The 11,785-nt window shown below is 55.2% G+C and overlaps 1 protein-coding gene across 1 annotated transcript; it reads right to left on the reverse strand.

Annotated features, from left to right (window-relative positions):
• Nucleotides 1-892: 892 nt before the first annotated feature.
• On the reverse strand, nucleotides 893-7,401 carry LRRC73 (leucine rich repeat containing 73). Its single transcript, XM_040058648.2, has 6 exons — nucleotides 6,819-7,401; nucleotides 6,186-6,346; nucleotides 4,993-5,115; nucleotides 3,686-3,786; nucleotides 2,960-3,143; nucleotides 893-1,328 (listed from the first exon to the last, which is right to left on the reverse strand). Exons 1-6 carry the CDS (start codon nucleotides 7,088-7,090, stop codon nucleotides 1,258-1,260), a joined length of 912 nt encoding a protein of 303 aa, XP_039914582.1. The 5' UTR covers nucleotides 7,091-7,401; the 3' UTR covers nucleotides 893-1,257.
• Nucleotides 7,402-11,785: the final 4,384 nt, after the last annotated feature.

Raw genomic sequence — 11,785 nt, forward strand, 5'->3', positions numbered from 1 at the left:
AAAGAGTGTCTTGTTTCTTTGTCCCCGTAATTAATTATTTTATTCCTTGTTCCCTTGAGTAGCAGCTGCTGCCACAATTTAATCTTCTAGCCTAATCTGAGCCTTGAAACACGATCTTCATTGTCAGCAGGGGACGGTTGGCCAAGCAGCGCAACCCACGGTGCTGGTCTGGGCCGAAACCTCCACCGGGGTGTGCACGGCTCCATGCAGAGCTAGATTAGCCCAGCCCGCTTCCTCCTGACCCGAGCGAGGGCCTGGGGGCCAGAAAACGGGGCTGTCACCGACCTGTCCCCGGGGCCGGGCCCGAGTCGTGGAGCCCCGGCAGGCGCGGGGGAGCCCGTGAGGCGGCGGGCGAGGTGCTGGCGCCCCCTGCCGGCGCTCCGGGCCCGCAGCGGCTCCTGCCCGCGCCGGGCCTGCAACGGGCCCGCAGCGGCTCCTGCCCGCGCCGGGCGTGGAACGGGCCCGCAGCGGCTCCTGCCCGCGCCGGGCGTGGAACGGGCCCGCAGCGGCTCCTGCCCGCGCCGGGCGTGGAACGGGCCCACAGCGGCTCCTGCCCGCGCCGGGCCTGCAACGGGCCCACAGCGGCTCCTGCCCGCGCCGGGCGTGGAACGGGCCCGCAGCGGCTCCTGCCCGCGCCGGGCGTGGAACGGGCCCACAGCGGCTCCTGCCCGCGCCGGGCGTGGAACGGGCCCACAGCGGCTCCTGCCCGCGCCGGGCGTGGAACGGGCCCGCAGCGGCTCCTGCCCGCGCCTGGCACCTGCCCGTCCCTGCCGGAACCTGTCGGCACCTCCCAGGCCCTGCCCGTCCCTGCCGCTCTCTGCTCGTACCCACCGGTCCCTGCCGGCACCCGCCCTCCCGGGGTCGCGCAGTGGCGAAGGCGGACGCTGCCGAGTGGTGCCACCACGTCTGTGACCTTTATAAAAGTCTCATCGCGACAGCAGTACAAGCGCTAGAAAGGACATCTCTTATACACATCTGAATAAATATTGCCCGCACCCAGCGGGCGCAGCCTGACGTGGGGGTGGCAGGGCGGCGTGAGCTACACATGCGGCGACGGGGACAATCACAAGCGGCCGGCGAGGCGTGTGGCGACACAGAGACGTGTGTAGAGATTCGCTTGGACCAGGCTCCTGCTCGGAGCGAGGGAGGCATCGACAGGAGGTGAGATGTGTGACAAGAGGGCCGGGGAGCCCAGCGGCGGCTGGGGCTGGCGGGTGCTCGGGGCTCTCCTGGGCAGAAGCAGGCAGGGTAGCCCGGCTACATTTCTGTTTCTGCTAAGAGGCTGTCACCGAGGCCTGACGTCATCAGGACCATCTGGGAGCTGGAATCTGTGTCGAGAGAGGGAGAGAACCATGAGGCGTTCGGGCTGCCGGAGCGCAAGGCTGTACTCCAGATCCAGAGGTGAGGATGAGGAATTAAAACATCGCAGGGTGGGAAGAGAAATGCTGAGAGAAGTGTGATATTAAGTAGGAACTAGGCTTGCTCTGGCCACACAGCAAAACAGAATCGATTTTTGGGTAGGGGAAGAAAGCAGAGACAGGAGCAAGCGGCCAGAGGAACATCAAGTCTGAGTTCTCCGACGTGTGGGTGATCTTGGTTGTGCTCACCCAGCCGTGCCCTTACCCAGCCCTGCACAGACCTTTAAATCTGCACTCATCGAGTGTTTTTCAGTAGAGAGGCAGTGTCCAGGTGGGGCAGGCTTCAGGCTGCAAGCAAACCAATACCACACAGGGTGGTGGTGTTGCCTTCCCAAGCGCAGGGAATGCCGTGGGCAGTCAGCCATGTTACAGCAGCAGGGCCCTGGAAATACTGACTTTCTGCACTGCGTGAATGGAAGGTTTGTGCAGCCCTTCCCTGCCTGCCTTGGGGAAGTGAGGGCAGCTTGCTGGCTCTGCCATGGCTCAGAGCAACAGCCAGGAACACTGTGCCTCTCCCCACAGCAAGTCAATCAACTGCAAGGAGGATGGTAACACATAGCAAGTAAGAAACTTAGCAGGGTACTAGTTTCCCATCCAGAAGCCTTTTGAAACAAAAAAATAAAAAAAAAAAAAAAAAAAAAAAAAAAAGGTTTTTTCCTGCATGGGAGAGAGGAGATCTCTAGTGGCAGTCCTGCACATTCAAAACTACTGCAGGAGAATCTCTATTTCAGGCAACAGTTTCAAGAAACTAGATCCAAAACTTGGCCAAACTATCACTAAATGATTTTTATAGGTTTAGTAGATGAGGATCCAGATGTTTTGAGGCTCAAGGATTGGTTCTGCTTGTCTGCTGGTAGTATAATATGGGAACTGTGAGGGGTGAAGCACAAAGAGGGTAAGAAAAGCAAACCCTCAAACCAGCTGGATCACAAGGCAGGCATGACAAAATACAATATCATATATGCAAGCTACACAGAACAGGCTACTGCTATCTCCATAATACAACTTCTTTTCCATTAGAAGCAACAGACAGACAGTGGCACCTGGCTAACCTTTCACATGTTTGGGACCTAGAGATAGGAATAGCTGATGCTGTGCGGATTGCAGGGAGGCTCTGGAAACGGTGAGGAATGACACAAGTTTTGGCTAGGATATCTGGCGAAGGCTCCCAAGATCTTTAATAGTCCTGCCCTTGAGTTTTAAGACTTTCAGATTTTGTTCCTGCAGCATCAGGAAAAATGTCTCAGAGGTACCGTTTCCACTCTTTGCAGCAGCTGCATTGTCCTTGGAGGCTGCTGTTCCAAGAGCGGTGCAGCCCAATGCTGTTTAACATGAGGGTCACGTCTGGAGGCATGTGTACTCCATGGAGGTTGTGTGTACTCCATGGAGGTTGTAAGTATTGATTCCATTTCATGGGGAGAAGGGACACAGACCCATTCACCAACCCCACTGCAAGAGGCGAGTGGCACTGGAAACATCCCAGACACGCCAGTTCTTGCCCCTCAACTCCTGCCCCCCAGCCCAGCTCCCGGAGTTCTTACTGTTCTGGCAGATCCAGGGGTTCTTCTCCCTGGCTGTGACTTCGTGGGCCTCTGTCTCCTCCTCTTCCTCACCCTCTGAGAGAAGATCAGAAATCTGCTGCTGCAGCTCGGGACTAATGTTGTTCTCCGCCAGGATGAGTGTCCGTAGGGCTGTGGGGTAATTCTCTACCATGTCCAGCAAGGTCTGGGGGGAGAGTGAGATAAACAAGCATCACAAAAGCTGAGCAGAAAGAGTGTCAGTGCTTTGTCTCCCTTGCAAACTCCAGCCCTCCTCTCCTTACTTCTACCTTCCCTTGGCCTTGACATCCCTTCATCAGGCTTTATGGGAGACTGAGGACTTCCCATCTTCCTGTGGGAAGAGCCAAGCTTGGATTTTCTGGCTCTGTCTAGAGAAGGGACTGCTCTACACTGTTGCTGTCACACATCCAGACCCATTCCCTCTTACCACTGGAAGCTGGAGATCTGAGAGTCTGTGGAACTGAGCCTTGGCGTGCATTTGTCCACAGAGATTTAGTTCTGATTCTCAGCCAAAAATCCAACCTCACTTCTTCCAAGAAAACAGCCAGAGGAAAGCAAGAACCCCAGGCCCGGGTGCAGGGAGGGAAGGGGGTGCGTGTGGTTGGAGGCAGGCGTGGGTCCTGGGGCCTCTGCAGACACCCAGACGTGCCCCCTTGAGGTGTCAGTGATGCTGTAGGGTAACTGTAACTGCTGTGTGTGCTCCCGTACCTGAGCTGACTGGTTGGTAAGTCCCGTTCCCTCCAAGTCCAGCACTTCGAGGGTTCGACTGGAGGCCACAGCGACAGCGAGCATCCCGGCTACCTGGTCACCTGTGGGAGGAGCAAACCAGGGCTGTCAGCAGCGCCTGCCTTCCTTCCCTCGTGTGATGCCACATGTCCTCATGCGCCTGGGGCTTTCATGGGAACATCCTCTGTGTATTTCTGCCATCAGACAGCCTTCCAAATCTGTTACCTCATGGTAGAAAAGAAGCTGTTAACTGAGAAAAGAGACCAGGAAAGGTGCACCATTTTGTGGTTATGGGAGCAGTCACTGATTATCAGGGGGAGCACAAAGGAACACTGTGAAATTGGTTTTATTCCCCGAGGAAGCGTATCTTCCCAAATCTCCTTTCTACTCAAGGAGGCCAGGGCCTTTACCAGTCCCTGTAGGGCATCCCAGACACAGAATAAGAGCTGGATACTTCAGTCTAGGGGAAGGCTGGAGTCAGACAGAGGACTCTGCATCAGCTGGCAGACTGCCTCCCTCCAAAGGGGGTAGACCTTGCGGGGGGATGCACCGGGATGAGGAGCACTGAAGATTGATGTTGGTGAAGAGACAACACCCCAGAATGCATTCTGACATTCTCTGTCGAATGCCAAGATGCCGTACAACCGTGACACCTTCTCTTGGAACAAAACCCAGACTGCTGTCAAGTAACACCCTGGAGCTTTTCCTCTCCAAGAAGAGGTACCTGGTCAGCAAAGAGGGCCAGGGGGAGGCTCTGCTTGCAGACAGGTTGAGGAGGGGAGTGTCATCCTGATGCTCAGAGAGGCATGGCCCGATCTCCTCACCACCTTGCAGCAGAGCAGGAGAGAGTTTGTTTCTATGGCAACGAGTGCCAGGCTCTCCTCCTCCTCCCTGCTCCTCCAGGAAGATGAAGGGGGAGCGTGGGGACACACTGCATCTGCTAAGCCAGCTTCAGCGCCCGGGGCTTCGAGAAGAAGGGAGACATGGAGGGTCAAACATGACGATGAAGGCGGTGGAGTGGGCAAGGCACAGGCTCCTTTCTGCGCCTCCCCGCAGGACACGTGGTCACCTCACACAAGCAGAGCACTGGGGTGACTTCCCCTACAGCTGAAGGTGCCTGGCAGGGTGAAGTTGCTGCTGGGGAACACAGGGCATCTATGCAAGGAACTGCCCCATCCTACTGTTGGTGCTCTACCGCCTTTCCAGAGCTCGGTCCCTGGCCACCCACTGGTGCAAATCACACCATGCTGAGAGGCAGGAGTGCTCCTCCTCCCTGGCCCCCAGCTTACCTAGGGGGTTGTAGTCCAGGTTCAGCACGCGGAGCTGGGAGCTGTGAGCCACTGCAATGGCTAGGCGTCCCCAGCCTTTACTTGTGATGCCTGGGTTGGCACTCAGTGTCAGCTCTTTGAGGCCTGGAGAAGAGAGAGAAGCCAAACCAGAGCCTTAGGATCACCAAAGCAGTCGCAGGCAAACTTGTTCAGCTTACCAGAACAGCTTTGGGTTGTGTCCCCTGTACTCTGTAGGGCTTAAGGACTTGGTTTGCTCTGACAACTGTCATCACATATTTCAGTGATCAGTGAAATATTTCACTGCCTTCAGCTGTGGCTCTTCATTTAACTGTGCTGCAACTGCCCCATTTATCTGCTCTCCCAACCTGCGTCCTGCTTACCCTGAATAGGAAACACAGTGGAAGTTAAGGGGTGTGTGAGACAACTGACTGCGCAAAGAAAGTGGCATGAGGTGACAGGCTGGAGAGAGGATGACAGGGACAGCAGGCTCTGAAGCCTGCACCTGGGAAGGGTGGCCAGGAGCAATAACAGCATCAGTGGAATTGTGCACACACAGAGGAGGAGGTGCTAGGAAAAGGTTTCCAACTATACTTTGAGAGTCAGAAGAAAAGAGTGGTGTTACCTCAGCACATGCTAGCTCTCTGCTGGTCTCACACAACAAAGATCATTCCCTGCACAGGTCACTGGCCTCACACTACCAAAGATCGTTCCCTGCAAAGACCTGAGTCTTGGCATGAAGGCTGTGACCATGCAATACATACTCATGAAGTGCACCCGCAAGCAGGGATAAATCCCAGGCACTGATAATAAAGCTAAGTGCTGAGGTAGGGGCGCACAATATATTTATCTACGGTGATTATCAACACACAAATGCAAAATAATAAATTCAAAGTCCAAGCTGTCCTCTCCTCCAGTTTCAAATGCTGCTGATGTGAACCAGAAGCAACCTGTTAGTCCCTGAGCTCCAAACTGCCAGCAGGACAGATGAGTAGCAGGACGCCCAAACCTGCCCAAGGGAACCCCTCATCTACTGCTTGGCTTATCTGCTTTTGTTAAGTTACGGGAAGGAAATCCTTAGCCCTGGCAAACCAAAGAGCCTGCCTTCTCCAGGGCTGAGGGTTTAGCGCTGCGTACATCTGATCTATGTGAAAGCTCCACCAGTCATTGAGCAGCCCACAGCCCCTGGTGCTTACCAGACTTGGCCCCATCAGGCGGCAGGAGCCCACAGATAAGGTTGATGCCTTCATCACCCAGCATGCAGTCTCCTAGATCCAGAGCCACCAGCGAGGGGTGGATGGAGAGAGCAGGGTTGAGGAGGGCCAAGCCTGCATCTGTCAGGGGACTCCCATGGAGGCTGTGCAGGCAAAAGGGAAAATTACTACGGAGCCTTCTTCCTGGGAGCTAACTAACCTGACAGGGAGGAAGAAGCAGACAAAATGAGGTGGATGACAAATACGAACTCCGAGTGGGCAAAAGGCTTTGGGAAGCCTCTGTCGCTAGGGTCGGCTGGCCGCTGCGGTGGCTCTCCTCTCCCGGCCGGAACGAGGGGTGCAGGGGATGCCAGCGTTGAAGGGGCAGCCCCACCACCGGGGCTGGGGGACCGGGACCCAGAGGCAGGGCCGTGCCCAGCCGGCGCGGGCAGAAGTGGCTCCCTCCCAGCCAGGTGACGGGCAGGGGCTTATCCTCCGCAGCGTCAAGGGCATTTTTTCCCTCCGACGAAACTCAAATTCAGGGGTTGGCCCTGAGCTGACAGTCCCCCGAAAGAGCCGTCCCCGCCCGGGAGGGCGCCGGGGCCCCCTCGGCGGCCCTCGCCCCACCGTACTCACAAGAGGGACTGAACGGAGCGGTTCGTCTTCAGGGCCTCGGCCAGCTGCTTGACGCGGTTGATGTTGGAGACGATACCCAGGTTGAGGTTGAGCTGAGCGAGGGAGCGGGACTCGGCCACCCCGCGGCAGACGTGCCCGAAGTCCCGCTCGGAGAGCTGGCAGCCCCGCAGCGACAGCAGCCGCACCGAGTTCTCCCGCAGGCTCTCGCAGATGTCCCGGATCTCCGCCCCCGACAGCGTCTCCCCGGAGATCTGGATAGACCCCGGCAGCATCTTCCCCCGGCTCGGAGCGCCGCCGATCCCGGGGCCGCGCCGCTCGGGCGCCGGCGGAGAGGCGCGCTGCGGGCCGGGGCGGGCGCCGCCGCCGCCGCCGCTGCCGGGCAGTCCCGGCCCGGCCCACCGCGGCCCCGGGGGCGGCACCGCGCTGCCTCACCGGCGGCCGCCGGGGCGCCCCGCTCCGCCCGGCGGGGCGGCGGGACCCAGGGCAGCCATCGGCGGGGCCGATCCGCACCGGGGCGCCGGGTCGCGCCGCCCCGCAGCGCCGGGCGGGGGCCGGGCGGCCCCGCCGGTCTCCGCCCCGCTCCGCCCGCACCTGCCGGGCCGCCCCGCCTTCCCCCTGCCGCCGCTCCGAGCCCTCCTCCCCGCCCGGCCAGCGCCTCCCCGCGGGATGGAGCGGGCGTGGAGGGGCGTCCGGCGTCCCCCATCCCGCCCCGGCATCCCGCCCGGCAGCTTGGGCCCCGACGCCGTTCAACCGAGGGGCGACGGCGGCGCCCGCTGGCACCTGCCCCCTGCCCTGAGGAGACGGCGGGGCCGGACCGGCCGGGCTAGGTCCCCGACACTGGGGGTACAGGAGGGGAGAGAGGGTGGAAGAAGCACCTGGGAAAGGCTCTCCATGCCAGCCCCGCTCCCACCTGGGGAAAGGGGCGCAAGCCATTGGGCCACGGCACACTCTGGGTGCTTGGTCCGAGGAACCGTGGTGTTCCATGGCTTCAGTGGCGTTTAATATTTTAACCTACTAAACCTGAATCCTCGACCCACGACTTAGTGGCGAGGTCAGTCTGATCTGCTTCTCACGGCCCAGAGCTTGCAGGAGCCAGTGCTTGGAGGCAGCTGCTTGGAGGTGAAAAGTTAGAGGGTTGGGGAAGGGCCACAGATTTCCTTATCCCTGAGCACACAGCCTGTGCCCTCAGCCTGACCTGAGGTATGCGGGGCACACCCCACCTCCTGCTAATTCACAGGTATGGATCACAGGGATTTGTCCCCTCTCTCCGCGCTGAGTAATCCTGTACTTGGAGAGAAATAGGAAGCAGGGCCCCAGCGTTTTCAACTTCACTGAGCTGAAAAAGGAAGGCAGTGATGTGGAAATTAGGTTAAACCGCCTAAGTAGGCAGCTTTCTGCACGTAACTAATCTGGCTACTGCATATAGCAGTGCTCAAGTGAATTCCAGCCCAGTAGGTAACACTGGGACAAAACCAGGCTCCTCTGCTTGGTTTGCAGGCCAGGGCCTGGGAGAGGAGATGGAAAATGAAGAGAAAAATAGGGTGTGGAGGGGGATATGGAGCACTTCATCAAAATGGAGGAGCAGATAACCTGAGCTGAGGATGCATGTTAGATCCTGAATGAGGCAAGGGGAGCAGCAGCATTAAGACTTTGGCTCCAACTCCCAATGTGGGTATCACCATGGCCCTTGAGTAATCCATCGCTGTTCTCTAGAGTACCTACACCCCTCTCTTTCTTTCCCTATTGCACAGAGATGCCTGACCTTGATACTGTTCCTGCAAGATACACCAAGAACAGATCACTGGCCTTGCAACTCACCTGTGCTGCAATATGAGCAGCAGCTGCAAACATCCAGCTGTGGTATAGCTGTAGTACTGTGGCTTTCAGAAAAGGAGCAGCTCATCCCTAAGGTCACATTAAAAGACCCAGGTGAGAATGGGATCATACCTATTGCTGGATGGTGAGGGACAAAAGACTGCATTTCAGAGTTACACGCAGGCAGGGGGTGGCCAAGAAAGTCCCAGCTGCTGCTACTGCATGCAGGTCAGCTAGAAGGCTACACTCAGACTCACCTCTCAATTACCTCCAGGCACCAGTCAACCCATGCTTTTTTAAACAAACTATTATTAGAGAGGTGCTTGGAGGAGAGCCCCTGGGACATGTCCCACTTCCACTGACAGCAGCAGTCCCGAAACCTTGAACAAAATGCCCTAGGGCCCCTTCACTGCCTGTTGTCAGGAGCCAGAGCACATTGAGGAGAGAAGTATCCCACCTACTTTAAGCTCAGTTCATTGAAAAGAGTGGCACAGGAGCCAACGGTCCCAAGCTTTGGCTCACCAAACCTAATGCAGGGTTATGCAGAGAGGGGACTTTGGCAATGCTATTTTGTGCAGAACTAGATACTTCTTCCTTGTCATGTGCAGTTACCCTGCAGGTATGAGGAAGGTCATTTATTGTTTACCTACTGGAGGCAGAAAAAGTGATGCCATTGAGAGTTAACACATAAACAGTGGATGAATAGCAACTACAGTGAGAGTAGACACAGGAAGAGAAACAAACGGGAGAAGAAAGAGCCTACCCGTAACCCAAAATCACAGTTAAGGTGACCATTAGTGCAACAGGGATAGACTGTAAGAAGAGTTGGACTCTTGGGTACTGCATAGGAGAGGAGGAGGTCATAGATGCTTTAATATTAATTTTCAGCTTTAATATACAGCTTTCTCTTTCTAATCTAACAGCTTTATATGTTTGTTCCATATTTAATAAGGAGGGGCTTACACAGAGCTACCTCTACTCAAAAGGGAGAAATGATGAGTCGGTTATTTCAGATTTGCTGCAAAGAAGGAGAAAATTATTGGAGATTTGCTGCAAGAGCTGTGTCAGGAAACAAAGGCAGAGATAGTGTTGCACGATAAGGTTGTAAGGCTTGTTCTGATAACTAGAGAACCTGAGTAAGCATTGAGATGCCCTCCCACAAGTACTTTATTAAGCCTGCGTGCTCAGCACACTCCCTGGAACTGCAGCATGCATGCATTTCCTTGAAAAAACGTGTCCTTCTCTGTCAGTGAAAGGCAATGCTGAAGCTCTCAGCCGAGTACTGAATTTCTGGCAGTAAAGAACAGTTCAGCTTCCAGCTGCTGCTGCACAGAGAATTAATCAGAGCTGAAGAACTGGAGCAGAGCAAGCCCCACAGGTTCCAAGAGGGTGGTTGGTTGTCACCCTGATCATGTCCCCAGCTGACACAACACACAAGCTGCTCAGAGGAAGCGTGAGGAGTTTGCTCACTGCTCTCCTCTGGGCTTTGAGTGAAAACACAGGGCACAGCTTCGCCCCTCTGGTTCAGCTGAGTGGCTCAGTGCAGGAGGGAGCACAGCCGTTCTCCAATTGTGTCGAGGATCAGCAATGGTGACAAACAAGTTTGGTGCAGAATGATTTTTTTTCTTCTCAGCTGAACTTACTCCAGTGACAATTGTCTCTTTTCCTTCCACCCTGCCAGTACTTCCATAGTTTGCATCAAGAGAAACAGATCCATTCTAGGCTGCCAGGGCAAGAACTTGGAATTAGAAACAAACCTCCCATGGAGATATAAAGAGGGAAATGCCAGAAGCAGCATTACAAACTTAACACTTCCATTTTGTCAAGTGTTGAAGTAACAGACATTCTAAGAGCTTAAAGCGGTTCAATTGGTCCAAAAAACCCCATGGAGACTACTAGCCAAAATAATTAACAATTCCCCCAAGCAGCTTGCTCTGAATGCTGTTCTTCAGCCAAAATGTTTCCCAAGGAAGGGGGTCAGGTGGGGAGAAGAAAGCGAGGGAACCTGTCTGTTATACATGTGATTGTTAGCAGAGAAGCTTTTTGCTCTTGAAAGGGGAACAAAATATGAATGTGGGAATAAGCAAATAGTGGAAAGTAGGTCTGTGACTGAAAATAACCAAGTCCTGTCCAGTAACATTTTTTTTCAACTGAAGCAGATGACCAACCTGATTACAGTAGCTGGCACTATCCTTCCCTTTCATTGCACCTTGGCACTAGTCAGAATGCCACTACAGCTGCATCCTCTCCCATTAATACAAACAAGGGACCAAAGAGTGCAGTTCTGACAGACTGCCTTGTGCACTCGTGGCCACATCAAGGAAGGGCAATATCCTGGGTTTTTTTCTGCCTGAGTTTAAAGATAAGCTTCTCTGAGGGGTGGCTCCTCTCCCCCAGACATCCAGAACCCCATGGAGAGAAAAGGTGAAAGCCAGTTTAATAGCTTCTCCCTGCGGACCAGTAGAAGTTTGAGCAGTGAGGGAAGGCTGAACTACTCAGTTGTGAGCGCAGATAAGCCTAGACTGGGCTGCTCTGCTTTCCCATCCTTACTGGGGCTTTCCTGCATCAATACACTGGAGATTAATATGCCAACTCTATTTCCATTACACACTCTGCTATTTCTCCCTTTGTTAAATGGAAACACCAGAAAGGTTTGCCAGAGACCCTCAAGGCTCCAGGAGTCCCTTCAAAAAGATGGCCTAGACTCAGGTTGAAAAGCCAGGCAGTACACAGCAGAACGGGTGACTGGGGAACAGAATGCCACTCCTGCCCAGAGGTGACAGTCTCATGGCTGGGAGACATGAGGGCCAGCAGCACAAGGGTGGGCTGAACTGGCCTCCCAGCAGAAATATCCACTGAAGACCATGCACAAACATGCTGACCTACATGACCCACAGAGCAACATGGGCAGAAGGGTGGCAGGAACAAAAGGTAGAGCAAAAGCATGGGGACAGATACATATCTGACACACAGAGCAGAGGGGATGGTGAGGTGAGACAGCAGCTTGGACAAAGTGAAGAGGGATCAATATGGAACATGACAAGAAAGAGTATGTGGTTAAACACTGTGCTGCTCCTGAAAATTGCCAGAGAAAGTGAAGTTCCTGTGCCTTTTGAACTACAATGCCTTTGAAAAAGGTGCCCGAAGCAGGA

This window comes from Hirundo rustica, chromosome 3 (genome assembly GCF_015227805.2).
Source record: "Hirundo rustica isolate bHirRus1 chromosome 3, bHirRus1.pri.v3, whole genome shotgun sequence".
Classification (NCBI taxonomy): domain Eukaryota; kingdom Metazoa; phylum Chordata; class Aves; order Passeriformes; family Hirundinidae; genus Hirundo; species Hirundo rustica.

What these genes read in the sequence shown, in the direction of transcription:
- LRRC73 (XM_040058648.2), bottom strand. Translation starts at nt 7,090, where the DNA reads ATGCTGCCGGGGTCTATCCAGATCTCCGGGGAGACGCTGTCGGGGGCG. An exon ending in GCCTGATGGGGCCAAGTCTG is followed by an intron (nt 5,116 to 6,185) that starts GTAAGCACCAGG and finishes TCTCTTCTCCAG; the next exon opens with GCCTCAAAGAGCTGACACTG. An exon ending in TTACCAACCAGTCAGCTCAG is followed by an intron (nt 3,144 to 3,685) that starts GTACGGGAGCAC and finishes CTCTCCCCCCAG; the next exon opens with ACCTTGCTGGACATGGTAGA.